Source organism: Aspergillus pseudonomiae, assembly GCF_009193645.1.
Source record: "Aspergillus pseudonomiae strain CBS 119388 unplaced genomic scaffold BDV37scaffold_26, whole genome shotgun sequence".
Taxonomy (NCBI): Eukaryota; Fungi; Ascomycota; class Eurotiomycetes; order Eurotiales; family Aspergillaceae; genus Aspergillus; species Aspergillus pseudonomiae.
In genome coordinates, this window is record NW_022476018.1 from 94,015 (window position 1) to 121,607 (window position 27,593).

At 48.2% G+C, this 27,593-nt stretch overlaps 10 protein-coding genes across 10 annotated transcripts; 3 read left to right on the forward strand and 7 right to left on the reverse strand.

Moving 5' to 3' along the window:
* Window positions 1–1,166: 1,166 nt before the first annotated feature.
* BDV37DRAFT_293367 (P-loop containing nucleoside triphosphate hydrolase protein) lies at window positions 1,167–3,756 on the reverse strand (the record flags this gene model as incomplete). The annotated part of the gene is made up of 3 exons (XM_032089393.1): window positions 1,167–1,531; window positions 1,592–1,832; window positions 1,897–3,756. 3 exons carry the CDS (start codon window positions 3,754–3,756, stop codon window positions 1,167–1,169), a joined length of 2,466 nt encoding a protein of 821 aa, XP_031942303.1.
* Window positions 3,757–5,220: 1,464 nt separating this feature from the next.
* On the reverse strand, window positions 5,221–6,796 carry BDV37DRAFT_282223 (uncharacterized protein; the record flags this gene model as incomplete). The annotated part of the gene is made up of 3 exons (XM_032086992.1): window positions 5,221–6,060; window positions 6,126–6,213; window positions 6,270–6,796. 3 exons carry the CDS (start codon window positions 6,794–6,796, stop codon window positions 5,221–5,223), a joined length of 1,455 nt encoding a protein of 484 aa, XP_031942304.1.
* Window positions 6,797–8,095: 1,299 nt separating this feature from the next.
* On the reverse strand, window positions 8,096–9,842 carry BDV37DRAFT_270960 (uncharacterized protein; the record flags this gene model as incomplete). The annotated part of the gene is made up of 3 exons (XM_032084645.1): window positions 8,096–8,578; window positions 8,816–8,932; window positions 9,231–9,842. 3 exons carry the CDS (start codon window positions 9,840–9,842, stop codon window positions 8,096–8,098), a joined length of 1,212 nt encoding a protein of 403 aa, XP_031942305.1.
* Window positions 9,843–11,378: 1,536 nt separating this feature from the next.
* On the reverse strand, window positions 11,379–13,439 carry BDV37DRAFT_282225 (uncharacterized protein; the record flags this gene model as incomplete). The annotated part of the gene is made up of 4 exons (XM_032086993.1): window positions 11,379–11,604; window positions 11,649–12,914; window positions 12,971–13,181; window positions 13,238–13,439. 4 exons carry the CDS (start codon window positions 13,437–13,439, stop codon window positions 11,379–11,381), a joined length of 1,905 nt encoding a protein of 634 aa, XP_031942306.1.
* A 1,798-nt stretch (window positions 13,440–15,237) lies between these two features.
* On the reverse strand, window positions 15,238–16,317 carry BDV37DRAFT_246209 (uncharacterized protein). The gene has a single exon (XM_032081728.1). It carries the CDS (start codon window positions 15,761–15,763, stop codon window positions 15,518–15,520), a length of 246 nt encoding a protein of 81 aa, XP_031942307.1. The 5' UTR covers window positions 15,764–16,317; the 3' UTR covers window positions 15,238–15,517.
* A 172-nt stretch (window positions 16,318–16,489) lies between these two features.
* Window positions 16,490–17,616, forward strand: BDV37DRAFT_293370 (aminoglycoside phosphotransferase family protein). The gene has a single exon (XM_032089394.1). It carries the CDS (start codon window positions 16,581–16,583, stop codon window positions 17,460–17,462), a length of 882 nt encoding a protein of 293 aa, XP_031942308.1. The 5' UTR covers window positions 16,490–16,580; the 3' UTR covers window positions 17,463–17,616.
* Window positions 17,617–17,787: 171 nt separating this feature from the next.
* On the forward strand, window positions 17,788–18,667 carry BDV37DRAFT_246211 (uncharacterized protein). Its single transcript, XM_032081729.1, has 2 exons — window positions 17,788–18,472; window positions 18,545–18,667. Exon 1 carries the CDS (start codon window positions 17,840–17,842, stop codon window positions 18,080–18,082), a length of 243 nt encoding a protein of 80 aa, XP_031942309.1. The 5' UTR covers window positions 17,788–17,839; the 3' UTR covers window positions 18,083–18,472; window positions 18,545–18,667.
* On the forward strand, window positions 18,664–20,160 carry BDV37DRAFT_246212 (NmrA-like family protein). Its single transcript, XM_032081730.1, has 2 exons — window positions 18,664–19,051; window positions 19,128–20,160. Exons 1-2 carry the CDS (start codon window positions 18,797–18,799, stop codon window positions 19,785–19,787), a joined length of 915 nt encoding a protein of 304 aa, XP_031942310.1. The 5' UTR covers window positions 18,664–18,796; the 3' UTR covers window positions 19,788–20,160.
* Window positions 20,161–20,412: 252 nt separating this feature from the next.
* Window positions 20,413–22,416, reverse strand: BDV37DRAFT_293374 (Alpha/Beta hydrolase protein). The gene is made up of 4 exons (XM_032089395.1): window positions 22,108–22,416; window positions 21,766–22,048; window positions 21,483–21,709; window positions 20,413–21,423 (listed from the first exon to the last, which is right to left on the reverse strand). The coding sequence occupies exons 1-4, from the start codon at window positions 22,304–22,306 to the stop codon at window positions 20,531–20,533; spliced, it is 1,602 nt and encodes a 533-aa protein (XP_031942311.1). The 5' UTR covers window positions 22,307–22,416; the 3' UTR covers window positions 20,413–20,530.
* A 741-nt stretch (window positions 22,417–23,157) lies between these two features.
* BDV37DRAFT_293378 (oleate hydratase) lies at window positions 23,158–26,957 on the reverse strand. Its single transcript, XM_032089396.1, has 5 exons — window positions 26,453–26,957; window positions 25,813–26,399; window positions 25,424–25,763; window positions 24,313–24,749; window positions 23,158–24,259 (listed from the first exon to the last, which is right to left on the reverse strand). The coding sequence occupies exons 1-5, from the start codon at window positions 26,762–26,764 to the stop codon at window positions 23,203–23,205; spliced, it is 2,733 nt and encodes a 910-aa protein (XP_031942312.1). The 5' UTR covers window positions 26,765–26,957; the 3' UTR covers window positions 23,158–23,202.
* Between the last annotated feature and the right edge of the window lie 636 nt (window positions 26,958–27,593).

Here is a 27,593-nt window from a genome sequence, read left to right on the forward strand (position 1 = left end):
GGGGTGGTTCTGACCCCCTCGAAACTGGGTCCCCAAGGCCTACTAAATGGCATTATTGGTATAGCGCTGCTTCGTCGGGAGCCGCTTTAATTGGACCTACGGGTGAGTCGCGTACAGCGCGATTCCGAGTCGGTATACCAACGACCGCAGACCACGCTAAACTCGCCCTTGGTTTTTTAAGTTTATTTTTATTTTGCTTGTTATTGAATTATCAAACAAAGCTCCTAGTAAATGAACTTGATCGTCTCCATTGCGGCCTCTTCGCATCATTCCAGATAAATCTCTTTCTTTCTTTACATCTTACGAGCTAGGAGCTAGAGTGGAACTAATTAGCCTTTGGTTCATCAAGGTATCAATTCATTTCTATTATGACAGTATGCCGAAAGGAGGCGAATATCACGCAACTTAGCATCAGGCGAAAGAAATCTTTTCATTTCAGTCTCTCATTGTACATTACACATATGGTCATTTACGCTTTCGACGCTGGACAATCGAACTCCTTGATCGAGATATCATAACAATAACTCTTATATGTATATGTCTCTAGGACGGCAGATCAAACGAGGTGTGTAGCCGTCCAATAGATATCTTCAATAATTTTGACAATCTATAATGACTCTTCATTGGTGTATTTGACGTAAGAAGAGTAGTAGCGGCTCTCCAAAGAATGGTATATTTGGCTTCACTCGTCGCTAGACCTGTTTATAACATGATCCAAGGAAGAACGCGATACAACTCACACACCTACTTAGTCTTCATCATGGCCCTAGCTACTTGACCGTTGACCCTGCATTGTGAGGGCCAAGGATTCAGGTCTTCTAACCGTCTGCTATATCAGCAATGGCACCTGCGTATTAGTCTGCCCTACCTCCGGGATGCTTCCTATCTTAACTTAGCTTGAATCTATTCAAGCTCCTTGCCAACGCCATCTTGAGTACTTCCCTAAAAGGGTGTCTAAAGTTCTTCCTTATCTACCTGATTAGATCCTATACTAAGAATATGCCCGTATCTGTCTGTTGTAGTGGTTTATTCTGTCCCTAGATCCCCATATTGTTACTCTGCTTAAGGCCGTGTTGTCCTCCCAGCCGAATCTGTTCATCAATTCAACCATTTGCATCACGTACAGGCAGTGGCTCATTATATCTAATTCGTCTCCTCAATGTACTTTATTCCAGTACACTTGCTATTTCCCCGCCATTATACCGGCTCGACTTCTTTTTACTGTTTCCCTTTTTCGATTTCTTCAGTTCCTTCTGCTCGAACGGTGGGGCCTCCATTGGCTGATCTGCTATATGATCGTAGTCCGATTCAGCGGCTTTCTCTGCAGGGGTTGGCTCATCCACAGGAGGGGGAGGGTCATCGGAAACTTGAGAAATAACATTGTGCATGCTGTAACTAAAACGAGGATTGTCCACTGACATGTCTATAAATGAATGGCTGTCGTTTTCGTGAGGATTAGCAACGCTGTCTTTCGGGGTATCAACAACTTCCAGACTATCCAACTTATCGGATCGATCGTCGTCAATGATATCTATATTATAAGACTTCATTAGTTGAAGGTATTGCCTCTTAGGGTGGGCGACACTCTCACCGAGCCCTTGTATACCAATAAACCTTCTACAAGTTTCAGATCCCTTGCGCAGGATGTGCAGTTTTATAGAGAGTTGATCTCGGCAAGACTTGTTCTCTGTTGACTCTCCCGCAATACGCGTTGCGAGGTCATCAGGCATATCAAACACAATTAACGGTGCAAACATATCTGCCAGTGGCTTGATGAGATTGGTTTCGATGACCTCGATCGCCACACCATCAATAAACCGTTTGAGAGCGACCTGATAGAACTTAGTAAGATGAAGAAGGTAATCCTGGGGTCCCGGACAGACGGAACTGCCTTACCTTGTAGTACGCAAGCATGCACTCAAGCGCCTCTGTGGCAGCAAAGCGGCTCATGTCAGACTCTGTGGACTGAAGGATTGAGTTGTGAAGACGATGTAGATCGTATGATCTTTCATCCAGATAGGCATCCTGAAGATATGAGACGCCAAAGAAGTTGCAAATGATTTTTGAGAGACTATCTCCCCAAACTTCGCGCCGGGCCTGCTGAAGATTCTCGGTAAAATAGTGATTGTATGTGATCGGATGGCCGTGCTGATGGGGCTGAAGAAGATCACTGGTTCGCTGCTGCAGGTCCTTCAGGAGCTGGTCAAACCTCGGGTCTACAACCTCCCGGAGCAGTGCTTTCGAGGTAGTAATATCACCGATGTGCAGTACAACAGCTCTAACGAACTTTTTTGCGGTATTCCAAGCTGTCGTTACGTGACCTCGCGCGATAGTTTCCCATTGGCTGGATTGTTCACGGAAGAGCTCACCTATTATTAACGGATTGAATGTTCCAGGGAGCTCTTTGCCTCGCGTGCGTTTGAGAACTTCTTGGATATGCTGGATATAGTCTTCTCGTGTGACTAGGATCTGTTGTCTCGATACTGCCTCGCCGTTACTTCCCTCTGTGATTTCACGATAATGACCGCCCGCATTGATCCTTTCAGTAAACTCTTGATTCAGATTTTGCATTACAGCACGTATCCGTTTGCTATAACCACTGGTCGACTGGGCACTATCGAAGAAGGGGTCGTCGTATGTGCCATCAGTGGCAGTCCTCACAAGGTTCTGGAAGCTCTGGCTGATATGCAAAAGATAGTACTTTTGCTCAGCTATAGTAGTTCGAGGGCGTCCAAGTCCCTCCAACTTCCGCTGACAGTCACCAACTTGGACCTGAATTTCTTCTATCAGGCTGGGAAGTTCAGTCGCAATCTGCCCAAGTAGTACCTTGCTTAGACGCTCCCGAAAAGGCATAATAGCAACGTCAGATGAGGGAAGGTCTCGCCAGACACCCTTGGCAAAAAACTGTTCTTCCTCCACATCCCGTTCCACCAACGTCCCGTTGCTCTTCTCTGAGTCCTTGTTTTTCAGTACATGCCAACCGTGACGGAAGGAGACCTCTTGATTCCTCGCCAAGGAAACAAACATCGCCTCGGTCTCCGATCCCGGGGTCAGAGTATCCGGTTTGGTAATAACGCCTAACGTCCGCGATCCGGTCTTGTCTGCCTCGCGGGCTAATTTAAGGACAATCTGATTAGCGAAATCGTTCTTGGCAGACACCACAGCCAGGATAATTGAACGTGGCTCCCGCATATAGGACTGTACAACATCCTGCACAAGTTTCACATCCGCTGCCGACTGCTGCTTGGTTTCGGAATGAATGAGACCGGGTAGATCGACGATGGTCAAATGGGGCCGGTCAGGGCCGGAGATCTCGACACGCAGGAGATCATTGGAAAACGCCTTTCCATGCGTAGAGATGCCCATGATAGCCTTGGCATTGTCGATCAGACGAGGCAAGCCATCGAAGTCCTCGAGCTCCTCATGGAATTGACTTAGCGACTGCTGTTCTATCTCTGTACGTGAATGGTGCGGCACAATGGACACGCTCACCCCGATCTGGGGGCTCTTGCGGAGGACGAGCTCTGTAGGGAATCGTGTACAGAGGTTACTGCGTACGGGGAATGAAACGCCCGAGATAGCTTCCAGGACCGAGCTCTTCCCGGACGATTGATCCCCACAGACGATGATTTGGGGCAGCGAAATATAATGGCTGATGCCCTGCAAACGCAGTGTGTCAATGGAGTCGAGCAATTCTAGTTGCTCCTTGGTGCAAAGCTCTTCAAGGGAGTTTGTAAAGAATCTTTTCAGGACCATTTTGTTCAGGCAGCACGATAGCACAACGTATAGTTTAAAGAGATGAGACTGGTAATCTCTGAGGAACAAGGGTGGACAAGGCCTGATTTATAGACCTCCAACAATGAATGGGCAATTGAATTCTAGTGTCCTACTTGGTTCCTCCTGCAAGGGCGAATTCCTTAGGATAGCTTCCATGTAAGGATCAGAATATGGCGTCAGTAATGGAAATCTCCCCGTTATGCTGCATTCATCCTTACCCTGTAGCAAGCAGAAAGCAATGCTGGTTGATTGGACTGTGGCTGCAAAGCGTGCCATGTTACCTCTGACCACATTTGATTAGGCAATTCTATTATTATTTTTTTTCACTTTGTCCATCAAGGACCACCGGAATCCACCAGGGGCTCTTGAGGCGAAGAATGCATGATTTCTGCCTGTCGCCTGGATGTATTTGTCCCAATGAGGAAGTTACCCCCCCGTGAAAATTATACCTCCTGAAGTGGAATAGTGCCACGTCCAGGAGGGTGCGTCTGATGACTAAGCACCAAGCAAACAAAGCAAAAAACTATAGTTTCTTGCACTGGGCTTCTCGAATATCTTGCAATGGTTTAATACACAGGCGATCTTGATGACAGTCGCACGTAAATTGTCATGCATGATCATGACGGCCCATTGGCTGAATGCTATCTAATTTCTCATTAACAATTTAACACAGGTACTCATTTTCCTGATAGTTTATATCCTAATAGCGAGGCGAATATATATCTACCACAGAGGCTTATCCATGAGGTAGAGCGAAGGACTCCCAGGTTTGTCACTTCCCTGGCAGGTCCTGGCTTACTATATTCCTCATCTGAATATCGGGATATAACCTTCTGGTTAATTTGTAGTGCCATACCTGGAAGTTGGGGTCCTGAGCGAGCCATTCGTGACTCTTGGCACTATTGTGATATTGCTTCCTAGTTCCTCCCATATCAGAACTGTCGTGTATTCTATCCCATATTCAAACGATAAAATTTGAACGACCTTGTGCAGAGTATATCAGTCTCTCGAAATTGTGTCTATATTTCTACAACGCAGTCGCTTCTATCGATGTGAAATATATCCCTGGCGTTAGCGACGGTAACGACTATATGATTGTCTTCTATAGTTATATAGTGATATTAATACTAAAAGGATCAGCTCACCGTAGATATAACGGCAACTGGCACCTCATATCTGTTCTGCCGAGTCTATGTGGTAAGGTCTAGACTGCTACAACTCCCTGTGGTAAACTCTGTCCTACCTAGTGTTCCTAGTCCTCCTTGAGGCTCGATCTGACGAGGCTTTATCAGAGATTTACGGAGTAGAAGAATAGACTTGTAAATTGATTTCAAGAACGAGTATTAGTCGTGCACATCGTGTTTCAAGTGAGCTATCGAGCTACATTGGCCAAAAGCCTATCGATTCCGCCTCTTTCGAATGTAATAACTGACAGATATTGCCTTAACATCCCCTGGAAATACTGTTGTCCCGGGAAGCCCGGCTCTGTCTGGTTTGAGACTCGTGTCTCTTCCGCGTACTCATATGCTGCGTGAATGATTTCTCATTCCTCGCAGATTTGGAGACACTGTAGTTGTACCTGGGAACATCTCGAATTATTACTGAACTCCCTTCGTTGGGCTTGGCACCTTCAACGTCTAGCCACTTGCTTAGGGCTTGTCCTATGGATTCGCTGTCTGCCTGGAGCATAGATCCCATGTGAAGCGGTGATGACTCCTCCTGGGCGATAAAGTGGGGAAACAAAATTAAAACAGGGTGTCCACGAAGCTCTGTACCCTTGCCGTTGTTAGACCCCCCGGCTTCAGCAGATAGGTGACTGTCAGAAACTGTTGTCACCCATTTAGAGGTCTGTTGCACTTTGCCCCATAATTCGGCTGCATCTTGGAGAAACCGACGAAGGTCCTCCTCGAACCCAATACAACCAGTCTCTAGTAAAGGCTCAACTCTATGGACAACGTCGGAGACAACGCTTCCAATGTTTTCGTCCACTTGCCTCTGTTCATCTGACCTAAACACCTTTACCAGAAGTGCACGTAGTAATGCTTTCTCCTGAGATGTAATTTGATCGCAATTGTGAAGGGCATAACCCATTGGCAATCGGCTAGCTGGTGCTTCGAGGCGGAGTGGCTGGAATATGTTGCGGGAGAGGTGGCTGGAAATTATGGATTGCACGCAGGAAGCACGGAGCTTTTTAGACTGAACAATAGCTGGTGCCGGAAACATCGAGAAAGGATTTGGGGTTGTAGATCCCTTCCACAGGACTTGCTGAATGGTATTGATTACCTTGTTCATTCGATTTTGTTAGAGATCTGTATCCAATCACAAGGCAGGTCTGATATAAAATATACCTGGTTGGTGTCGGACGGAAAACCTTTATAAAAATATTTCTGAACCATATCGTGCAAGGCCGCCTCGAGCTCTTTGATATTCTGAATCCTAGCCCACGTGAACAATTGAAAAACTTCGAGGAGAGATGTGAAGCTGGCACATACAGATCAGGCCCAAAGTCCTCCAGCTGAGTCGCCCGTTTCAACTCTTCAACCTCTTGTTGACTCTGTGTGAGGCGCCCCTGTAGACCCACGATTGCCGTATCTCGTTCTTCTAGCGCGGTACGGACCCGGCGAAGCTGCTCGGATTGATTCCGGAAGTTTGTTGACAACTCGTGTACCTTGGCGTTGAGACTTGTTTCTGTATTCTCCTTCGTCTTTTGTAACTGGTTCAGAAGCTCCTTCTCTTTCTCTGACCAGCCTCGGACTCGCTCTTCCAAGTAGTCACTGAGACATGCTTTCTCATTCAATAATGTTTGGTGCTTCTGACGCTCCTCCTCCAACTGCCGTTTGTTATCTGCTATCGTGGAATATGCTGCTTTGAGCTCATTCTCAAGCTGTACAGTCTTCTGTTGTAGTTCTTCGTGGCTTTTAAAAGATTTGGCGTGATTTATTGTGTCTTCTGCTGCTGCCTGCAGAGCTTTGATAGAGGACCACAAGGACTTATCCTTTGACTTATCTTTAGGCGTCATCTTGAACATCAAGAAGTGACAATTGGATATCACATTTGCTTCAGATAATGACCAGGAGGGAATGCACCCCTTTTGAAGCCATGGCCCATGGCCCACCTTAAGAGTACACAAATAGCACCTCTGGGTAAATCCAGTTTTTTTGACCTGCTATACACATCGTTTATGCAAGGTAAACCTTTGAATCGAAGGTTCTCCAAATGCGAGGATATTGGCGGTCAAGACTTTCCACCCCCTCGCGTTACGAATATAACATAGAGTAGCTTTGCGATCACGTAGCATATCGGTAAAGGTGGGTAGAGGTAGGCCATTGTTAATGCATCTAGACAGGCACATTTTTGTTGCTGCAGTGTTCCAGACTAATGGTTATATGTTTATGTTGGGTGTACCGTATGTCCAGGTATTACAGAGCTATGGCTTCTCCTTACTCCTTCACCTATTGTTTGACGCTATTTGCCTCGTTTTTCTATAGCATCACCCTGTTGTATGCTGTTCCTTCTCCTTGCCCCTAAAATATGATACCCAATCCGTGTTGCATTGGTAGCTGCCTATGATCTCAGGCGAGATATTACAGGAGTAGCAGGCATAGGACATCATTATTCCATCTGGAGATAGGCCTGCAAGGAGTAGGTGTATTATGAGCCAATAATGTTGGGCGTTAATGCTTTGCATAGGCCAAACGTGGGAGGCCTACAACTGTGGCGCCTTTTGGAGTAACATTTTTACCCCTAGCGTGGCTACCACAAGTTGCTTCTGCTCGATGCACTCTAATACCTGCAGGCTAAACTCATGATCGAATACGTACTTAGTTAGTATCAAGATTGCCATTGAAGTTGGGAGATGTATGCTCTTGAATGGAATACAGATGTCTCGCGTTGTGTGCTCATGCCGATGCGATGTATTCCTCCAATGTAAGGTGACCAACCCTCGCCCCGCAATGATAGATTTTGAATATACTGTGGAAGGAAGTATGCTTTGATTTGGCACATCTATGGAAGCTTTTATCAATTGCTGAGGTAAGTCACCTAGAAATTGAGTCCGACTATAGTTGGTCATGAGACTCCTAGCCAATAACTGTAAGGTTTGGCATTCATATCACTGCACTGAGGAACAAAACGCACCATCAATAAGCAAGGTTTGACATTATCAGAGATAGCTAGCTAGGAGTATAATTCTAATTGAGTAGCTAGAAAAAACCTTGCTCTGAAACATAACCAACATGTAACTGAAATGATGAACTCTTGCACGATGAAGTAGAAACCCCATGTAACTATGGAGATCCAGACACAGAAAACGTTGGAATCAAATCGAAAGGATACTCTTTCCACCATCAGATGTCAATCGTTCCCGGATTTTTATAGGCAAGATATCGGAGCCAAGTCGGTGGAACTCCACTCGGCCGTCCTCCAGTGTTCCAACCTTGACAATCGCGCTGGGCGCAAATAACAATGCTTCGCCAACGCGAAGACGGACGATAATGTCAAAAGCTGAGGGAGACTCCTTCTCTACCCCCGGTTCTTCCGTCTCACTACCATGGTTGCTGGAGCCACTCTTTGGAGAGAAAAGGTTGGTTGCCGCTGCTGCAAGGTGCTTTTGCAGCGTTCGGAGCCATTCCGGCGAGGTAAACCGATGAACAATTGTAACAGAGCACAAATTTAACAAAGCGGTCGAGACAGTCGGCTCTTGGGTCGAGATGAAAACTCGAGTCCCAAGGTGCCGTTGAAGACGAACTGCTGATAATAGTGTTTCTGTGAAAATCTCGGCCTCTGCAGAGGAGTTCATATACTTTATGTTTGTTAGAAATATCCACAAGCCCGGCAAAACTACATACCTTATGTGCTTCGTCAAGTGCAACCACCCGACCAATAGTTAGGTCTTGTTCGAGGAAGATCCCCAGGCAAATATTGAAAAGCGAGCATGCGGTCTCAGGGGATATACATGGACAGGACATATCAACAATCGTTAAACGGCCAGGCTAGATACTTTAGCGGATACCGAAGGCGAAAGGAATTCCGCACTTACCACTGGGTCCCACATGGAGCCCTTTGCAACGTTTCTTTGATTTGACCTCGATATATTCACTTGCTCTCGAGGCATAAAACTCTCTAGGGTATCGAGCCGTTGCTTTAAAGGCCCCAACTGATCACGAGTCAACTCAGAACTTAGGACTCTTCGCTTGAACTCTTGATAATTGAATGGTGTCCCTGCTTCCTGTTGCACGATACGTAGTTCACGAAGGATTCGTTTCACCGTGTGTATATACAGCGGTATCTGCCCATCTTTCTGCCCGATGGCCATCAAATCCATCATTCGTTTTGTATTCAAATGGTTCTGGTCAAGCTGTAATGGATCAACTGGTATATTAAACCTCGAATAGTAGCCCTATATCCAGTATGTCAAGATATTTATCTATTAGATTACATTGCAGAAGGCTTACCCTTATAGAGTGAATATTAGTGGGGGAGCAAAGTACTCGGACTTGCACATCTGGGTGCGATGACAAGAAGGCTGCTTCGCAGGGGGACCCCACTGTGTCACTGATAAACGTATCATAATGAAAGACCAGCCCTGTTAGCGGCTTGGGCAACCTTCCGGCCTTTGATGATATCAGGCAATTTTCCAAAAGGCATGACAATGTATGACTCTTCCCAGAACCCTGGGAGCCACATATAAAGATGCTGGAAGGATGTGAAACATTGAATAGTAGTCGAGGGTCCTCATCCAAGCTCGTGAGAGGAGAGGCACGCTTCGGGCGAATACCTTTCAGAAGCGGGCTTGAGCCGGCTAATAACCCAAACTGTGGGATCTTAGGGTTATCTTGCCCATTTCCAAGGTTTGCATGACAAGCTATAACACTGCTTGAGATGATCGGCGCATACGCCGATTCGTCCGAGACCATCTCGCCTCCATGGCTGGACTTAAGGAGGCCCAGATGATAACGTATGACCTCGTCGGAGAATATTGGGTCATTCAGAGCCACGTCAGATAAAGGAGGGATGGTTGGGGTGGTCCCGGAGGTTGAACTAGGAAAATCCTCAATAGAACCCATATTTGCGGATCGTTGATACTCGGCGTGATATGTTAATTATAGTCAGATATGGGAGAAGTGATGATATTTTGAACCGTAGAGCTCTGGGTCTCCGTCCACATTTATGTTCTATGTGGACACCTTGGTAGTTCATGATACCTCAGGGCCATCAGTATCCACCACGTCTCGCCCCTACATGGTTATCCGAGCTCTTTCTTAGCTCATGTCGTGACTGGGGCAAGAATGCAAGGATATCCAAAGAAGGAGAAGTATGGACTAAATCGGCATATCATGGCCTACGCGAATATAGCTTGGGAGCGGCACCGTTCCACCCTGCAGGATTCAAACTAGATGTCCCTGAGAGTGATTCCTTTGAATTACGCAATCTATTCCGTTCCGGAATCCTACGGTACAGGCTACTGTAATATAACTTTACACTGTGTCTTTCTCAGTATGTACTGTATGGGGAGGAATTGCGGGCTTAAACCCTGTACTTTCCAGAAACCTCACCGTCGCAAACGTATCCTCACCCTTATAGCTTAGGCATGCCGATCACCTTAAGTATGGGCCTTGGTATGTACACTATACCCCATAAAGTATTAAATGCACCAAGATATTCATAGTACCCTTTTGATAGAGAACGACCCCGCGCAGTTGAATAGGGATCAAGAATTATGACAACTCGTCTTTGCACGAATGGGGCAGCAAGGATTGTACTGATTCCACTCCGTGCCTGTTCGTGTCGCGGCGATGTCGCTGAGACAATCATTTTCTAAACCTCGAGTAGCAGAAGCTTGGAATACACGTTATCATTAAGGGCCTCCTGCAGGAAGGTCGTTATAATTTCGGAGTATCTGATCTAAAACGGAAACAATGCCCTATTTCGCGCGCGACCACCATGATCGAGAATCTTTACCAGTATGCACGAGCTGCAGTCTAAGCGGACGAAGGATAGATATGTATGGTACTGGAAGCTGTATCCCTTCCTCGGGTAGCGTGGGAGTGCGTCCAACGATATCTTGGTTTTTGCTGCAACTTGCCGTGCCACTTCCCAAAGGGGAGGTTTCCGCCCCGAAGGTGTTTTATTTCCAAAACAAGTATAGGATTGCCAGCTAAGGTCCCTAAAAGATATTAGCATGGAACGCATACGTCCCACCAAACAAGATTAGAGAGAATTAGGGGGAATGCAGAATATTCCGATAGTTAGTCTCAAGATCAACGATATTTTGGCTTAACAGATTGGGTTTCCTAACGATTGCAACAATAGATATTCCTGTCGTTACCTGCCCATTGCGAGACGGGGAATGAATTCTGACGGATCAAACCGTTGGTCTTTATAGGTACGCACCCGACTCTACTGTATTTGTGTTGCCCGTAGATAGGCCATGCCTGCTTGTCAAAATTGTACTATTGGTTCACAATCACACGGTCTAGTTCAAATAGCGCAAAGATTATATTACTGGACTATGGATGTAAGAGGTTCCATTGACTTCGATTACAGGTATGAACACCTAGTAGAATTATTTGCCGGACTCTTAATGATCGTGGTTCATCGCTTCACCGAATACAAGCCAATAGCCCCGGAGCGCCCTTAGGATACCTTAAAATCTCTTCTGGGCACATTTTCTCTATGTGAAATATCTCCATTTCCGCCAGCCTACAGGAAAAAACGGGCTCTAGAATGGCCCAAACGGGCTCGCTGAACTTACGGAGAAGCTCGCCTTGCGAGTTGTCGAGAAGTCGGATAAAACGACGGAACTCTTCTTCCGTGGGCTTCCAGAACCTGCACATCGTCAGCTCCGTATACAATGTACTAAACCAACTTACATGACATCTGACACACAGGGATCAAGCCGACCATCTAATGTGTTGTCCAAAATAAGTCCGAGAATTCCCTCGCCAAAGGTCTCTGTCAATATGTGAAGACGCTTGCCGACTCTCCGTAGCCGGTTGAACCTTTTTAGTTGGCTTCGATAATACTCTGTATCCGGTTTCAAATCTGGAAAGATCTCCGCCATCAAGGCTTGGGTGACCTTATGCTCGTCCATATTTCTCGGATTTCCCATAGTCTTCCGAGATCTCGGGATCGTATCCGCTGTGTAATGAACATAGCCAGCACTAGAGACAGTTTCATGACCGCCACAACCTCGGAACATTTCAAGAATATGGTACCATCTCATAATCTGAATGATGCCAGCCTCTTGTTCTAGGCGCTCAATCAAATGGAGTCTTTGGCTAGGGATAATGTCTCGTAGACAACATGATCGAAAATTGTCATCCTTTCTTGCCCTTTGTATCATCCGACCTAGCGCAAGTATTGTATGGGGACTTGCGATATTTATTACCAGACGTATGAGAGCCTCACACAACTTCTTCTCCGGATTCATCAACTGTTCCTGAATCTCAGGCGTAAAGTATGTGGCCTCTGGAAGCGGCAAGCATTGCTGTTCACATTTCGTCTTCTCGTTGGCTAGGAACTCTTTGAGCTCAGGATCAAGATGAAAGACTTGTGTGCCTTTTACACGCTTGATCTTTTGTTTGTCGTTTCTTTCGGTTTCACTAGGCCTCTTAGGCTTCGTGGTACTTGATCTCGGCGCTTCGGATGGGATGACAGACGGTACTGGAAATGTAGCGTGATCAGGTACGCTCGAAGGGTCGATGCTAGCACTTGGAAACTCTTCAACTATGCTACCATCAGGGAGAGGGTTTATCTGGAAGACATGATCGTGGTATTGAGGCTGCTGGTGAAAGTTGGGTAAGATATTGGGTTCACTTGTGACACCTGAGGTCGAGATGTTTATCGATATCCCCGGATCGTTTCGTATCATTCCAAGAGAATCACTACAGCCAAACAATGGAGGTACCGGAGCATACAGGCTGGTATGGACAGGAGAAATAAGCATATGATGCTGTTCTAGGTCGGCCACGGTTTGTGATGGTAGATTAATTGGTAAAGATTCGATGGCTGGGGGCGTCAGTACACCAGAAAAGTGGATTCCCGCAGTCAGGGCAGCGTTTGTGACAGCAGATACAGCTTCCACAATTGCCTCTGAGCCAGTTTCGAGATATTGGATATCAGGCGTCATGAAGATGCTGTTAAAGAATTGCATTAGTCGGCTGGACTCCAGAACGCTCCATAATGCTCGTACCACGACAGAACAAATAGTGTCACTGAAATACTCCCATTAGTATCTAGAAGAACAGCTGCAATGATTGCATTTATTGTATTGCGGAGCACGGCCGTTGATTCGAACCCCGATCGGCAAGAGTACTTGATATACTTGCTGATGCCACTTCGCTTAGCAGCAAGAACAAGGTGGTCCCTCTTGGTAAGCTCCAGTTTCAACTTTGCCTTATGCTCTGGAGATATTCTCAATTCAGCTGTGTCTGTGTATCGACCATAGTATTACACCAACCTTTGCTTATACCCATGCGCATGAAAACTATATTGAGTACCGTGTCAACCCAGGAGGCACCAACCTGTGCCAGCTGTCTATTACCCTCATGATTGTAATTTTCCACACCTGCAGCAGTCAGGGCTTGACGAAGGTAGTCTTTGTTGGTGAAGCTGTATTGAATGATGGACTCCACTGATTGAACCTGATCGAGCGACGCCATGGTATTATGTTTGGAATTTGAGTGCAAGTTAACGAAGGCATAGGCTCCATAGACATACAAAGGACAAACAGTTCTTATATGGACAAGAAAAGTGATTAGAACAGTATAGTTCCTCAGATACTAGTACCCAAAGCCCATCAGGTTATTGACGGTAGGTATTCGCCTTGAAAGGATGAGTAAACCAAGCGGTCTGGGTTGAGCAACATGGCTGAGAACCATCTGCATTTACCTCCTGGCGTCCGGCAAATACTTCAAGTGGAAAAATAGCAATATAGACCAAATTTTCGAAAAGCCCAGTGTTGTTTGGTGCCCCTTATGATCGCATGCGTTAGGTAGTAGTTTACTGGGGAATCATGCAGTCACCGTGGTTTGAATTGGATTAGAGTAGATTTACCCCGAACGCCAAGTAGGTGATCCCTAACATCTGCTATTATTGACTCTTATGGATTGGTGAAAGTAAAGGAACTGCAGCATTGACCCCGTGCATATGTTGGGGGCAGGAGTGTTTCCTAGCAAGGCAACAGCCATGGAAGAACGACAGATGCTGAGCTAGTATATACGAGTGATCATAACTGTTAGTGAATGCAGTTGTCTATTGCGGTTGCGCTGCGTCGGCTGTAGCCAAGATCGACAGACAGGGCTTGGTACTGCCAGACATGGCAGGGGGCTAGCCGCCCCGTATTGTTACTATCAACGGAGACGACCTGCCAGTTGTATCTCGACCCAGGACGCTTACTCCCTGCCCTCTGAATGTGGCCGATCTATCGGGAGCGGATTTGACCCCCCTCCAACTGTGTGAGCTTGCCGCACAGTCACCTGTGCGGAGCCCCGATTTTATCGTCTTGACTATGTCCCGTTAGATCCTCGATGATCAGCTGTGGGGCTCGCTGGCGCGTGCCATGAGCCTTTTCCTTGAGCAGGGCTACTCAATTACACTGCGACGCGTCCCGCTGGATACGTCGGAGCTGTATGGAGAGCGGTCCGTTCTCCTTGCTGCCCCGGGCTGTATTTACCTTTCAGTGGATCGACGATGCCCTTTCCGATCTTCACTTGGCGCCTACACTGGACGGGGTATTGGCGGGACATATCGGGACAGTCTTATTGGGCTCCGACCTACTCTGCCTATCTTCCACGGCCCCGGCGGATGGGGGCGATTGTCCAGGAATTCAAGGCGCGGGTGTTTATCCCGCGGTCGATCCTGTCTTGCCGGCTGGTTCAGTGCCTGCAGGTGCGACCAGCACCCTCGGCGGGGATAGCCTGTCCATCGCGGGTCCTTACCTAAGAGGCGACTACGCTCGTCCGGGAGGAGCACGTTAGATTGTAGCCACGAGATTCCGGATAATTGGGTAGTTCTCGACCAGGAATCCAACCCCGCAGCCGACCAACCTACCTGTGTTGGTTGTGTCAGAGTACTCCGGCGATTTTCCTGGAGAGGACTAAGCAGTAGAGGGTTGAGGATGTGTCCCACTAGTAGTTTTTACCGGTTTTGGCTGGTGGCATTCCTCGCTGGGATGTGGTACTGGGGGTGAAATCTAAATGTAGATAACGGGTCCTGTGCACATAACCCTCAGTCTCCATATCTGTTTTGAAATTTACTCAGGATACTCTGTTTTGTCTTGTTCGGTATATGATGAATAGTCGAACCCATATCTGTCCATAAAACTTTCTCTTTATGAAGTTAAGATTTAAAATGGCCGGTAGTGGATTACTGAGAGTAGTACAGTAGTACTCCGTATGTCATGGCCCAGTATGATGCAGATCCAAGATAATTTGATCCTGGATCAGTCTACCATTGCACAAAACCATGAGTAGCATAAACCTAACGCTCTGTATAACTGGGTAGTGGAGGTCAAGATAAACCTTGAGTCAGGCGAACGTCAAGACGAGCAGAAAGAAGTATGGAACATACTCAACGTCGACAGCGATTACCATACTTCACAGCAAAACAAACCTCAAATGACAGCAGATTTGAAACTGCCATATCGGTACAGTGAAAACAACACATGACAAGATCTAGAAGTAGGTACACAAAGTGCCCAGAAAGATTCCTTACACCGGCTGCCGCGTAGACCTTGCCATCAGAAGCTTCTCGGCTGGCATAGAACCCCTCTGGACAAGCTTAGACTAGACATGACACGCAGTACCCACCCTTGACAATTGTCTTTGACGGCTGCTCGGTTCATTGCTCTGGGTGGCGGTTCACTTGCTGTAATCTGCTGCACGGTAGCAGCCTGCTGCTCGGTCACGGTAGCCAAGTGGTATAAATTCAAGAAAGATGCGGAGCTGACGACGTTGATAGACTGAGGTGATGGTTGGTACCGCATACTTTCTCCATCCCCTTTCACTTCGTATACCCAACCAGTAACGTTCTCATGGCGAACACAGATAGACCAGTGATTAGGCTCGCCAGGTCCCTGGCTCTGAAGGACTAGAAAGATTTATAGAGGGTCGTGTGTAGCGGGGATAATCTGGCGATTTTCAGGCTGGTATTCGGTCCACTCTTGACTCCCTTATGCGCCAGAAACGTCGGCCGCTAACCTCACATATCTCGCTGAGGCTTATTCTCCTTAACATCGTATCTGCGCCCGGATATCCGCTCATATTGCTAAAAGGGAGTGAATTCTTATCTATTGAGAGCGACGTCGTCATGGTTGCCCACATAAGTCCTCGTGCACGATGTATCTAAAGATGTATGGGAAAGTATCTCTGATACTGTGGTATCGGTTTGTAGGTTGGAGAAACGAACGAAAAGGAAAGGGATTGCATCCTTCCTATTTGTGTATTTCTCGGTGCCTGCTTGCGTGAAGTTAAATATAGCTATAGATGACCAGTATGCAGCTTTTACACATCTGTTAGGAAAGTACGGGGTACAGTGTTCAAAAATGTGCTCTGCAAATCATGCTTTGTTTCCCGTGACACAAGGCACGTGGACTGTTATATGGCACGGTGACACAGTCATCCTAGGCGGTGAGATTCGAGCTCTCCATAGCAGACGCTTCTACCTTGTCACAGCGGTTCTAGGCGAAGGACTCACTTGGACGAGGAGATCTCCTGTATTCCATAAGAAACAAATCTCGAGCTTATCTTGATTGTTCAGTCTTCTCTTCTCTACTTAACTATCAACGATGCAACCACGCAGACATGGAGGATATCAATCACTCTACAGGGATTCCCTACCAGTGGAGGAATCTGCGAATAGGCGAACGATATATCAGAGTGGAGAAGATGCTTTTCCCATGCCCACCGACAGTAGATGTCTTTACGTTTCCCCCCAATAAACAGGTCATCAAGGTCCTTGACAAGCAAATGGCTAGGGTAGTACTTGAACATGACTTTTCTTATGTTTCCAAGTCTGGATATGGTATACGAACTTCCGAAGCCGAAGCAATGAAGCTTGTCTTTCAGCATACTTCTGTTCCCGTACCCAAGGTTCTTGTGACCCGGTTTGATGGCGACGATGGTAATATTCACATGACCATGGTTCCAGGTACCTGTTTAGAGGCAAAGTGGGATAAGTTGGGTGTCGAGACTAAGAAGTCTGTCTGTCTTCAAATTTGGGATATGATATCTAAATGGAGGGAAATTCCCCGTCCACCGAAACTTGAGGGTCTTTTTCAATGCGCGGCCGATGGCTCGCCGTCCAGAGACCCACTACTCGAAGATTTGAAGAGCCCGCCCCAACCATTAACGAGTGACTCGAAATTACGGGCGCGAATCTACGAAAGATACCTTAACTGTGGGGGGCTTCGTTATGAACATGAGCTGCCAAACATGCTACCACATTCTAATCAAAGCGTCTTCACCCATGGTGATATCGCAGCTCGCAATATCATGGTGGACGATCAAAACGCTGTCACGGGTATTCTTGACTGGGAGTATGCTGGCTGGTACCCTGACTATTGGGAATACGCTCAAATCATGAACCCTGCCTTTTATGGAGACTTCCAAGACTGGATGGCTAGGACAGCGCCGCAGACATGGGGCCTTGATGGGATCAATGCTGCGAGAAAGGTATTGTTCTAAGGTCATGCTGCGTTATAATTCTACGAAATTGCAGCGAGATTGTTGTCAGTGAATTTAGTTTGCTTCTGCTTCTGCGCCCTGAGGCTGCGAAACCACAGTTTAATGTCTACGTGAATTGTGAATAAAACCAAAATTCAATGGGCGTTGGTTCGCTTTTCGCGCAAGAAAGCCCGTGAGCCCTATACATAGGTCTGCACAGGATCTTTATTATTCCAGATATAAATATCCCAGTGGATGAAAGAACACAGCAGGGATTGGAAGCTTATAGAGTGTGGGCTTGATCTCTAATTTGCTATCACATCTTATCTTTCGGTATGTCAAGAGCGTCGAAAGAAAGATGTTCGGAGCTCGTCTTGTAACCTCCCCCAAATGCCAAGATGGATGTATGTACATCATTTAGTCTGCACGCTGTGGTACCCTATTTTCTCTTTCTTTTCGTACTCCAGCATACTTGGATCGAACCCGGACGTCGTCCACACTATGGATCTGAGAATTTTCTTATTATCTCCGACCAGGGTCGTTTCTCGTCCCTTCTTAACTTCAGCAGAAGACCCTCCTCTTTCGTAGGCCGTAGCAGACCCTTCCCGGACTACTGTTGGGCTTCGCCGCGATCATACTGAGATTCCGAGGTTCGATGGAGCTTTGACGAGCGACTGGTCGGCTGTACATCTTTACATGTTGTCGGTGTCATATATTTATAACGCCAGCTGGGGGCTTCCTGCGGTGAGGTTTGAGAATAGCCTTCAGAGCATAGCGACTGACTAGGTGGCATCTCAGAAGGTGACAGTATAGTCGAACTGTTAGCAAGTATGGCCAGTTCCCTCCCCACACAAATGCCGACGTCCTGAAGAAGGCTGGTGCCTACGAGGATTCTATTCCTCCCACCATTCCTGTATTCTCGAGAACGTCATGGCCGGTATTGGCGTTGGCAAGCTCAAATAAAAGACTTGCAGAGATTTATTGCCCGGAGACGTTTATTCGGGGCGGTAATTCACTTCGATGTTCCCCTTCTGAGCTCTTAACCTTCAGTTTTTCTGTTCTCTTGTACAGTATCAGATTGGAGATTTGTTGATGAGACCCACAAGAAAATGGAAGGCAGGGCGGCATTAGTCATCTATTGGTGCCTGAGTCATGCTCGGCCTCGGGCTCGGGGTCTGCTGACCAACATGACATCACGATTATCCCTTGCTAGGGTTGAATGTCTGAAGAGACCTACATTTTCCACCTCAGCTCTACCATGTAAGGCTCCAGATACATAAGGACGACAGTGTTCCAAACTGTCAGGAACCAAATCATCACAGCGTTATTCAACACCTTCGAAAGCCATACACAAAATGACCATCGCTCTGCTGATCATCGGCGCCACCGGCAAACAAGGTGGTGCCGTTGTTGACGCGCTAGTCGCCCAAGACGCAGATGTGGAGATCCTCGCTGTGACCCGAAATGCCCAATCCCCATCGGCCCAGAAACTGGCTCAGAAGTCGGACAAAGTTAAGCTGGTTCAGGGCGATCTCAACAATCCCGCGGGTATCTTTGAAAATGCCAAGAAAGCCTCATCCTTGCCTGTTTGGGGCGTATTCAGTCTTCAGGTGAGCATATCTTTAGCTATGACTTCACTTGTATACAAAATAGGGTAAACTGACGGAGGGTGGTCGAAATAAACAGAGCCCCTTTGCGAAAGGCGAGAGTCTCGAAAGCGAAGAACGCCAAGGCAAGGCCCTCATCGATGAGGCTATCAAACAGCGTGTGCAACACTTTGTCCAAACGTCTGTGGACCGCGGTGGCGATGCATCGACCGATAACCCAACCAATGTTCCCCATTTCGTGACCAAATACAATATCGAACAGTACCTATTCGAGAAAACCAAAGACGGATCTATGGATTGGACCGTTTTGCGACCGGTGTTCTTTTTCGACAACCTTACACCAGACTTTATCGGCAAAGTGACCTTCACGGCCTGGGACGCATATATACAGGGAAAGCCGCTCCAGTGCATCGCGACTAGCGACATCGGCATCATTGCGGCCAAGGTCCTCTTGCAGCACGACCGATTCAAAAACCAGTGTCTCTCCCTGGCAGGCGATGAGCTTACCTTCGACCAGATGGCAAAGAAATTCAAGACCCAAACGGGGCATAGTGTGCCCACTACGTTCCGCTTTGTGGCCTACTTTATCATGATGATGGCCAAGGATCTGAGGCTGATGTTCAAATGGTTCCACAATCAGGGCTATGGTGCTGATATCAAGCAGATCAAACAGATCCATCCGGGATTGAAGGATTTCGATACCTGGTTGAAGGACGAAAGCCAATTTCTCAAGCATTGACGTTTGATACCTCTTTAGCTTTGTATATTGTTTTTGGTCTGAATTATTCTAATTACTGCTACCTTGATGTAATGTATTTAACTGGGATTCTTGGAGCATTGGTTCAATCGGTCTGTCATACTAGGCGACAAAAGTGAAATTCACCAGTAATTGCAACGTACAAAGAATCCGAGATACATGCTTCGATGCAAGGATGTAGACAGCATAATGCCGAATCACTCCCCTGCCAGTATCCCCGCTCTTCGCAGACGGAAGGCTCCAGTTGGCTTCGAGTTCCGCTCACGCGTGTTCCTCTCATATAGCCGGCAACGTCTGCGCTACCGCAGCCCTATGCATGTTTTGCCCAGCAATGCGACGCCAGCGCCTGAGCGGCCCCTCCGGATGTAACCCCCAACCCCAGAACCAGACAAATAGTACTAAATTGCGGGGATCAGAGTTGCTACTGTCGTTGGAGTATTGTCGCTAAGCCAGGGTATTCCCCGCATGCTGCAATGGTTGACTAACAGGATTAGTCGATCGTTGGAGTGGAGTAAACACTCTTGGACATGATGACCTCTTGGACAAGAATAATGATTTCGAATACATGTACAGAAGACCGTACCATGAATTACATTCCTAGCTGTCGTAGCATTCAGTACCTATTCAACTATATGTACATATCGCCATCGCCACCACTTGAGACGCGATTTTCATCAAACATTGTGTACTCATCCCCCATGCTTCGTTGCTCCCTTTTCAGGACTCTAAAGCTTATCAACCCGACCCAGCACCCATTGCAGATGGCGATACGTCACCCGCGGCTGATACTGCGGCTGCATGTGTCCGGACTGGTAAGTCTCAGCCCACATGAGCCCACGCTCATAATGCTGCACGCCCATAACGCCCTGGCTCTGCAGCATGGCTTGACCATTCTCCTCGAACACCCCACCCCACGTGAGATCGGGCAGATCGATGGTGATGGGCGTGGTCGGCGCAGACTGGAATCCGAGCTGCCCATTCCAGGTCATATTCTGGATGGCCAGCAGCGTCCCGTTCGTGAGGATGATCATATCGTAGTCGCCGTTGCTAACCAGAACGCGGTTCGTGCTCTCGATAACCTGCGGCAGGACGTGCTCGATCGGGTTCGCGGATAAGTCTCCTTCTTGCTCGGGGCCGGCGTCGCCGCCGACGTAGACGTTCTCGCTGGAACAGCCCGACCAGGTGACGTTCAGCGGCGCATGCATGGCTCGCTTGACGTCTGGGCGGTCGAAGTACACGGTCGCGCCTGCGGGCTGGTAGTTGAACGCCGTGGGCATGGCGAGAACGTCCCAGGCGAGCGGGCACATGAGGTTGATCTCGTAGATGTCAAAACAGGAGTTGGCGACCATGGCTTCGTTGGCGATCAGGTCGAAGACGTCGCAGGCGGCGTCGCTGGTGTAGTTGAAGGATTTCTGGGGTTGCACGCCGGCCGGGGGGAAGACGAGGTACTCGTCGAGGTACTCCTTGTAGCCACAGGAGTCGTGGAGCTTCTCCAGTTCCGCCATGAAGGTGGTGTTGAAGTTGAAGAGGTTGGCATTCTGCTGGACGAAGGGCACGGCAGGCACTTCTTCCTGGACGTAGTCGTGTTGGCCGATACAGGGGTCGTATACCAGGGCGCCTGTTTTTAATGGTAAGCGTAAATTCGATAGTGAGTTCTCAGCCACGCGAGATAGTCACCTTTCAGGTCATAGTGCTCTGTGTCGTTCTGGTCCAGCATGGCGGCGGAGATGTACGGAACATAACGGCCAGCGTAGCTTTCACCAGTAACGTAGATCTTGAAGTTTTTGATGCCAAAGAGCTCCTGGAAATTCTTGAAGAATCTCACAAAGTCCTCGGCAGTTTCTTCCTGGGTTGTCGCATTGGGCTTGCCGATTGCGAATCCTGTACCGACGGGCTGTTCGACCCTGTCGCAAGACGTATTAGACGAATGTTACAACATACAGAGCAAGTGCGAACATACCAGAGCACATTGGTCAGGTTAACCCACGAGTAGGGGTTCTCCACGGGCGCAAACGTGCCAGGCTGCCATGTGAAGCGGCCGTTTTCCTGGAAGAAGCCCTCTAGAGAGCTGCATCCCGGCCCTCCGTTGAGCCAGATCGTGATCTCATCAACAGGATCGCCGATAGTAGGCTGGAAGACAAAGAAAAGAGCTCTTGACTTGTCATTCTTGTCGATGGGGACTAGTCCCGAGTACATCTCGCCCACATCGAAGGGAACATCTGGGAGGTGATCGACCCGATAGGCTATTTGGACCCAAGCCTGTCAGTGAGCTATGATACGGCAGGGACATATTTAAACGTACATTTTGTTTTATTGGTTAGGAAACGGAAATCGTCCAGGGGTGTCTTGAACGACGACTTCTGCTGCTCTGCAGCTCGCTTAGCCAGGTTCAAAGAGTCGCGGGCCTTTTGCCCAAAGCGACCATGTTTGGCAGCAGATACATTATCCGTGACCAGGCCAGCGGCTAAGATAGCCGTTGACACGATGCTTTTGAACAACATTTTTATAGAGGGTTATTGGTGAGAGAAACCATTTTTCTTTGGGGTGCGGGGGCCTTTATAAACATCAGACCGGGATGAGCGGCCTGCATGACGGTACAGCATGCTCAGGCACAGCTGCGACAATCCCAGATTTGGAGACGTTACAACAGGTTGTGGGCCGCTCCATTGAATTATTCAATCAGAAAAGGAAAGGATGCGGAGTCAAGAGGTCTCTTATCACAAATGGCTCCAAGTGTCGGAACACAAGCCCCAGAGGATTGAGTAGGTGGCCAATAACAGAGCAAAGGCCGAGCGGGAATAAACAAGCCCTAAATTACGGGCCCCAGTCGAAAGCTTGAATGCGAGGCGACTGAATTTCCCCTCGACTTCCCGGAAGAGGCCGGATTAGCGGCCTCACTATACACGCCATGGATCCCTCTGCGGCGCTGTCCGACGGTGATACGCTATACTATATTGTTTTGCATATCTTTTGTGTCCTGCGGGCATACGATTGGCCTAGTTTCAGATTAGCCCCGGTCCACCCTGATTGAAATGAAGGCAAAGATAGGGATTTTTAAACTACCAATCGACATGCGCAAAGGGTCGTTAATGTGCGTTACTTGAATAGTAACGGAATCTCTCTTCGCTAGCCTTATTGTATATATGTGGTAATGACATTTGACATCAAGGATCATAGCGTAATGCCATTACCATTGAGCAGGATATATTGAGATTAGCCATCGTGAAAGCATATCACACCTTAGTGTTACCGAATCGGGTAGAGATTTACAAAGCCCTCACAATCTCCGCCCAGCCAGTATCCGAGGGCCGACAGGATGATACATAGGCACGAAGATCTGGTATTTCCAATCATTCGACCATGGAAGATATATACACAGAGAAAACTCGCTCTGAAACTACATCAAGAGACTGATTGCAGAGCTTCTCTTCGACTTTTTACCCTCATTGTCCAACCCCATCAATCGACGCACCGCCATCTGCGCCCCTCTAACACCATAATCCATGGAAACCACGACTTCGTCCGGGATATCCACAAATTGTCCAATAAGTGCCAGGTTCTCCATTCCTTCAGGTATCACTTGTGGACGATCGCCATCTGCCCGCGGTAGCAAGGTCGCCGTCATCCGTGGGACGACAGACGGGATGGTGATCGAGTTTTTTAATATCCCATCGACTGGAAATTGCAAATGCTGGAGGATTTCTGTCATAATCTCCTCGCCAGAACAGGCCAGCATCGGCTTCTTAACATAGTTACCCTCTGCCTCGGGGCAAAGCGCATAGCCCCAAAGAACTTGCACATCGCCTGGCTGATCGGGAAATAGTGGCTGTTGCGGGATATTCAGGCTGATGATCCAGCTACTGTCTTTCAGTGTCACGAACGCCGCGGTGCCAGGCTGGTTGTCTGTCAATTTGCAGAATCGGTTGAAGAATTCGGGATCCTTGAGCGTGACGGTAAACGATTCCAAGCGGGACTCTGGCATGCGCGTGCAGAAATTATAGGCGTTTCCGAATTTGGGGTTCTTCGTCGATAGTTCCAGCCATAGGAGCCAGTTCTCATCAAGATCTTTATCGATCTCCATAAGCTCTAATGAGGGCGGTTCGGTGTTGCTCCCGACCGTTGTCCCAGACATGACGGAGCCAACGGAAACAATGACAATGTCGTTTTGTCCCAGCACAATCTTGTGCTCGCGCTCGCCGTCTTTCTGCGCGCAAATGGCTGAGACGCGGTTCTCGTTTTTCGTGTCAAGAATGATGTCGGACACGGTAGTATTGAACTGAAAGTCTACACCTTGTGATGTTAGGAAATGGGCGATGGGCGCCACAATAGTTTCATGGCGATTATAGCGACCACAGTCTAGAACGCGCGGGGAGTTTAGATCGTGAATATCGTGCATGAACCTCGCCATATATCGGCGTAATTCGGTAGCGCTGTGCCACGGCTGGAAGCCGAACCTGGTAAAGGATTAGTCTTCGAATCCCTCACGTTGCTGACTGCGACTTCTTACGTTGTGGCCAGCATCAGCCAGTAATTACTCTTGAAGAAGCCCCCGCTAAAGTGATCCTTGATCCGTGTTCTCGCTAGAGCCTTTTCATTTTTCGAGACCATCACAAAAAGCTCTATGCGGTCCCGGAGCCCCAGGTTGATTTTGCGAGGATCAATACGGCCCAGGCCATGCGACCTCCGAGTGAGGAGGCGTGTGTGGGAGGTCCCATTTAGAGCGTGGCTCTCGAACTCTACGATATCGTCCAGAGCTGTCTTGCCTTTACGCGTCCTAGACGGAACCACCGAGAGCAATTCTTCCATGGCCGAGCCGTTGAAGGAGGGCATCCCTCCTGCCCGATAATTGTACCCATTCACTGGATCCCCTTCGCTAATCGTACCTCCCCCCGCCACAGCGAGCTTTTCCAGGATATGGATCTTTTCCGGGGGCACATTGGCTTCCTGAATTAAATGCACGGCAGCTGTGAGGGAGGCAATGCCGCTGCCGAGGATCCAGACGTCAAGCTTGTCGGGCAGGCGATACCCCCGTCCAGCGCTTTGCCTTAGTGAAGATCTTGAAGATTTGCGACTGGGCATGACGACGATGATCAGAGGGACAGGGCAAAAGGGACGGCGTCTGCTCTGGCTTAGAAAGAGATTTGAAATAGTCAAATCAAGCTGTAGCCTTTCTTGACTTTATTGAAGGGGTTCTAGGCGCACGGTGGCAATGAGATTTCTCTGATGTCAGAGCGGTATTTTTTTTTGTTTGATCTATCAAGCTTCTAGCAAACGTCCGAACCGTGGGATGGGCAGATCAGGGTCTGGAATGCTGGGGTGATTCGCTGGATGTCAGAGTCTGGATCGCGCCCGTTATGACGCCACGACCGCCATCTTTCTGATTCTGCTCGCGGAGTTTTTCCAACTCGGATCCCAAGGATTATGTAGTTAGTGGGGATTTAAGTGCCAGGAACGATAGGATAAAAGATAATAAGTTCTCATTCTATACTACTAGGTAGTGGCAGTTCATTCCTAAACGAGTAAAGACACCGAGGGACTCGCAGTAGTCTATGGACCACTTAATCCACAAATGGCCTTGCTTTCCTGGCTTTCACCAATTGAGCATAATACTCTTGGACTGTTTTGCGCCCTTTCCCCTCGAAATATTTAGGCCCGAGTTCGGCCGTGTCAAATCCCTTGGGATAGTACTTTTCTCCCTCATCTCCAGGCAGTGGTAGGCCCAACAACCGCATAAACCACGCAGACAGACCCCAGCGATTCGATAGGGTAGGCTTAACATAGTATGGTGCTCCGCTCCAGGTACTCACGTAGTGGCGACCGTGCTCATTGGAGCCATCAGAAAACACATCCAGTCGGAGGAACCTCGGCCGTGGTAGCGACAGATATCGAAGGTAGAACCGGCGAATGGCTACCAGAGAGAAGAAGATGGCATAGTATAGGCGAGCAGGGGCGTCATACCTAACTCGTTAGCATCTCGCTACCAAAGCCACAGGGGTGCGACACTCACATCATTGCCACCCGTAGTCTTTCATCCATCATACATGAGGCAAAGCTAACGCCAACACCCTTCAACCCAGCCGGCAATGCATAGACCAGGACATCCATGGTCTTATCCGCGACGGCCTTGTTTTCCGGGCTAGGCTTCATGTATTGCTCCTCGTATCGATGACTCCATTCGGTCATCTCCTCAAGAAAATGTAGTCCATCCCGGAATCCCGTTGTCGCAGATGGCAACTCTGTGAAGTCAATCTCAAGTGCATCTCCTAGATTTTTCCAATACGTTCCGATAGCACATCTCTCGAGGTCGCTCATCGAGCGCCATTCGAACATCTCCACGAAGCGGATTGGCTCGGTCGCAAACAGACTCAGGGTGTATAGCATGTCCGAATTGAGAATGCTACCGCTGGTCCGATAGCCGGTGTGCAGGAACTTTGTTCGCGCGATCGCTGTAAGGGCACGGTCAGAGGTTGGCTCAAAGGACATGAACTGGCCGATGAGAGCACCGGTGTCGGCATAACGCTTGAATGAGGTGGCTGGGTCGGAAAATTGGGACGTCTTGAGTAGCAGTTTGGAAATCGTGGGGATGCCATATGTCTGCTCAGACAGTCAGTGCGTATCTACTTTTGGTTTGAACGGGTCCTATTTACTCGGAAGAGCGCAAACTGTAGAGCCTTCAGGGATATCGTGGGGAACTCGAGTTGGAGAACCTGTTTCTGAATGGCCCAAGCATCATGGTCGGTCATGTAGGCCATCCCTTGACGGGTCGAGTATTGCCGATACTGACGATGCAGTCTCCGTAGTCTCTGAAACCGTAAACAAGCCACCAGGACAAGATATGTGGCGACAAGGCCTGCCGTAGTGGCAATGCGTCGTCTAGGATTCGCCCATAGTATTTTCAACACTCTTCTAAATGGGACACGGTCGGATAGTGTAAGGATACGGGAGATAGCGTTCTCCATGGTGAATATCTTTCTGTTCAGACGGTATACTTTGACGGCAACTAAGACTCACGAGAGTGCCCGAGAAACTTCTCTTTATACTCCCCATCCGCACTTTCCATTTTGCAATTCCAATAAGATGAGCACATGAGCAATCCTCCGGATGCGAGTTACTCTCTGTCAGACCACGTCTTTGCGGTGAATGTACAGTGAGATGGTGTAGCAGTATCAATCATATGCAACGCATGCTAACTTACGGCGGACCGAGGATGCGGAGTGCGGGGAGGTTTTGTCGATCAGCCGTGAAGGGCACGAACGATGGAGGCACCGATAGCTAAACGTTGCTCTTAACACCCGAATCTCCGTGGGATCCGACAACCGACAAATCAGCACGATGATATATGTCGGATAGATGAAGCCGACATCATACGAGGAGTCGATCAGTGAGATCTGAGTCTTGAATTTACCGTAGTCTGAAGGATCTACTGTTCAACTGCCGAGAGCCTATCGCATAGTATTGGGCCGATGCACATATCTCTGTCTTCTAACTGGTTCTAACCAGCACAATGAGAGTTTATGCTTCACGGTTTATGCCTGAAGTGCAGGTCCTGGTTACTAGAACCCTCGGCAATTAGAATAAAGGCATTAGAAATTAGCCTATTGGGCACGCTGCTGATATTCATGATAGATAGCACATGCCGGTACACAGCATTGGCGACGTATCGAATACGACGGGGTATCCTAGAATCGCAGTCCTTTCACCACGATGAATTGACTATCAGGCCTCGGCGAGAAGCCGAGCGTGTGTCGCAAACCGCTTGGGCATGAATTAGTCACCGGCGTCAAACAA

Excerpts from the sequence above, each read along its gene's own strand:
- BDV37DRAFT_246209 (XM_032081728.1), bottom strand. The coding sequence starts at position 15,763 with ATGCGGTACCAACCATCACCTCAGTCTATCAACGTCGTCAGCTCCGCA.
- BDV37DRAFT_293370 (XM_032089394.1), top strand. The coding sequence starts at position 16,581 with ATGGAGGATATCAATCACTCTACAGGGATTCCCTACCAGTGGAGGAAT.
- BDV37DRAFT_246211 (XM_032081729.1), top strand. The coding sequence starts at position 17,840 with ATGGATGTATGTACATCATTTAGTCTGCACGCTGTGGTACCCTATTTT.
- BDV37DRAFT_293374 (XM_032089395.1), bottom strand. The coding sequence starts at position 22,306 with ATGTTGTTCAAAAGCATCGTGTCAACGGCTATCTTAGCCGCTGGCCTG. Across the intron at positions 22,049-22,107 it reads CCTAACCAATAAAACAAAAT|CCTATCGGGTCGATCACCTC; the intron begins GTACGTTTAAAT and ends GGGTCCAAATAG. Across the intron at positions 21,424-21,482 it reads AGAGCACTATGACCTGAAAG|GCGCCCTGGTATACGACCCC; the intron begins GTGACTATCTCG and ends CATTAAAAACAG.
- BDV37DRAFT_246212 (XM_032081730.1), top strand. The coding sequence starts at position 18,797 with ATGACCATCGCTCTGCTGATCATCGGCGCCACCGGCAAACAAGGTGGT. Across the intron at positions 19,052-19,127 it reads GGGGCGTATTCAGTCTTCAG|AGCCCCTTTGCGAAAGGCGA; the intron begins GTGAGCATATCT and ends CGAAATAAACAG.
- BDV37DRAFT_293378 (XM_032089396.1), bottom strand. The coding sequence starts at position 26,764 with ATGGAGAACGCTATCTCCCGTATCCTTACACTATCCGACCGTGTCCCA. Across the intron at positions 26,400-26,452 it reads TACAGTTTGCGCTCTTCCGA|ACATATGGCATCCCCACGAT; the intron begins GTAAATAGGACC and ends CTGTCTGAGCAG. Across the intron at positions 24,750-25,423 it reads AGGGGAAAGGGCGCAAAACA|GAAGCCAATGTGCCCCCGGA; the intron begins GTCCAAGAGTAT and ends CATTTAATTCAG.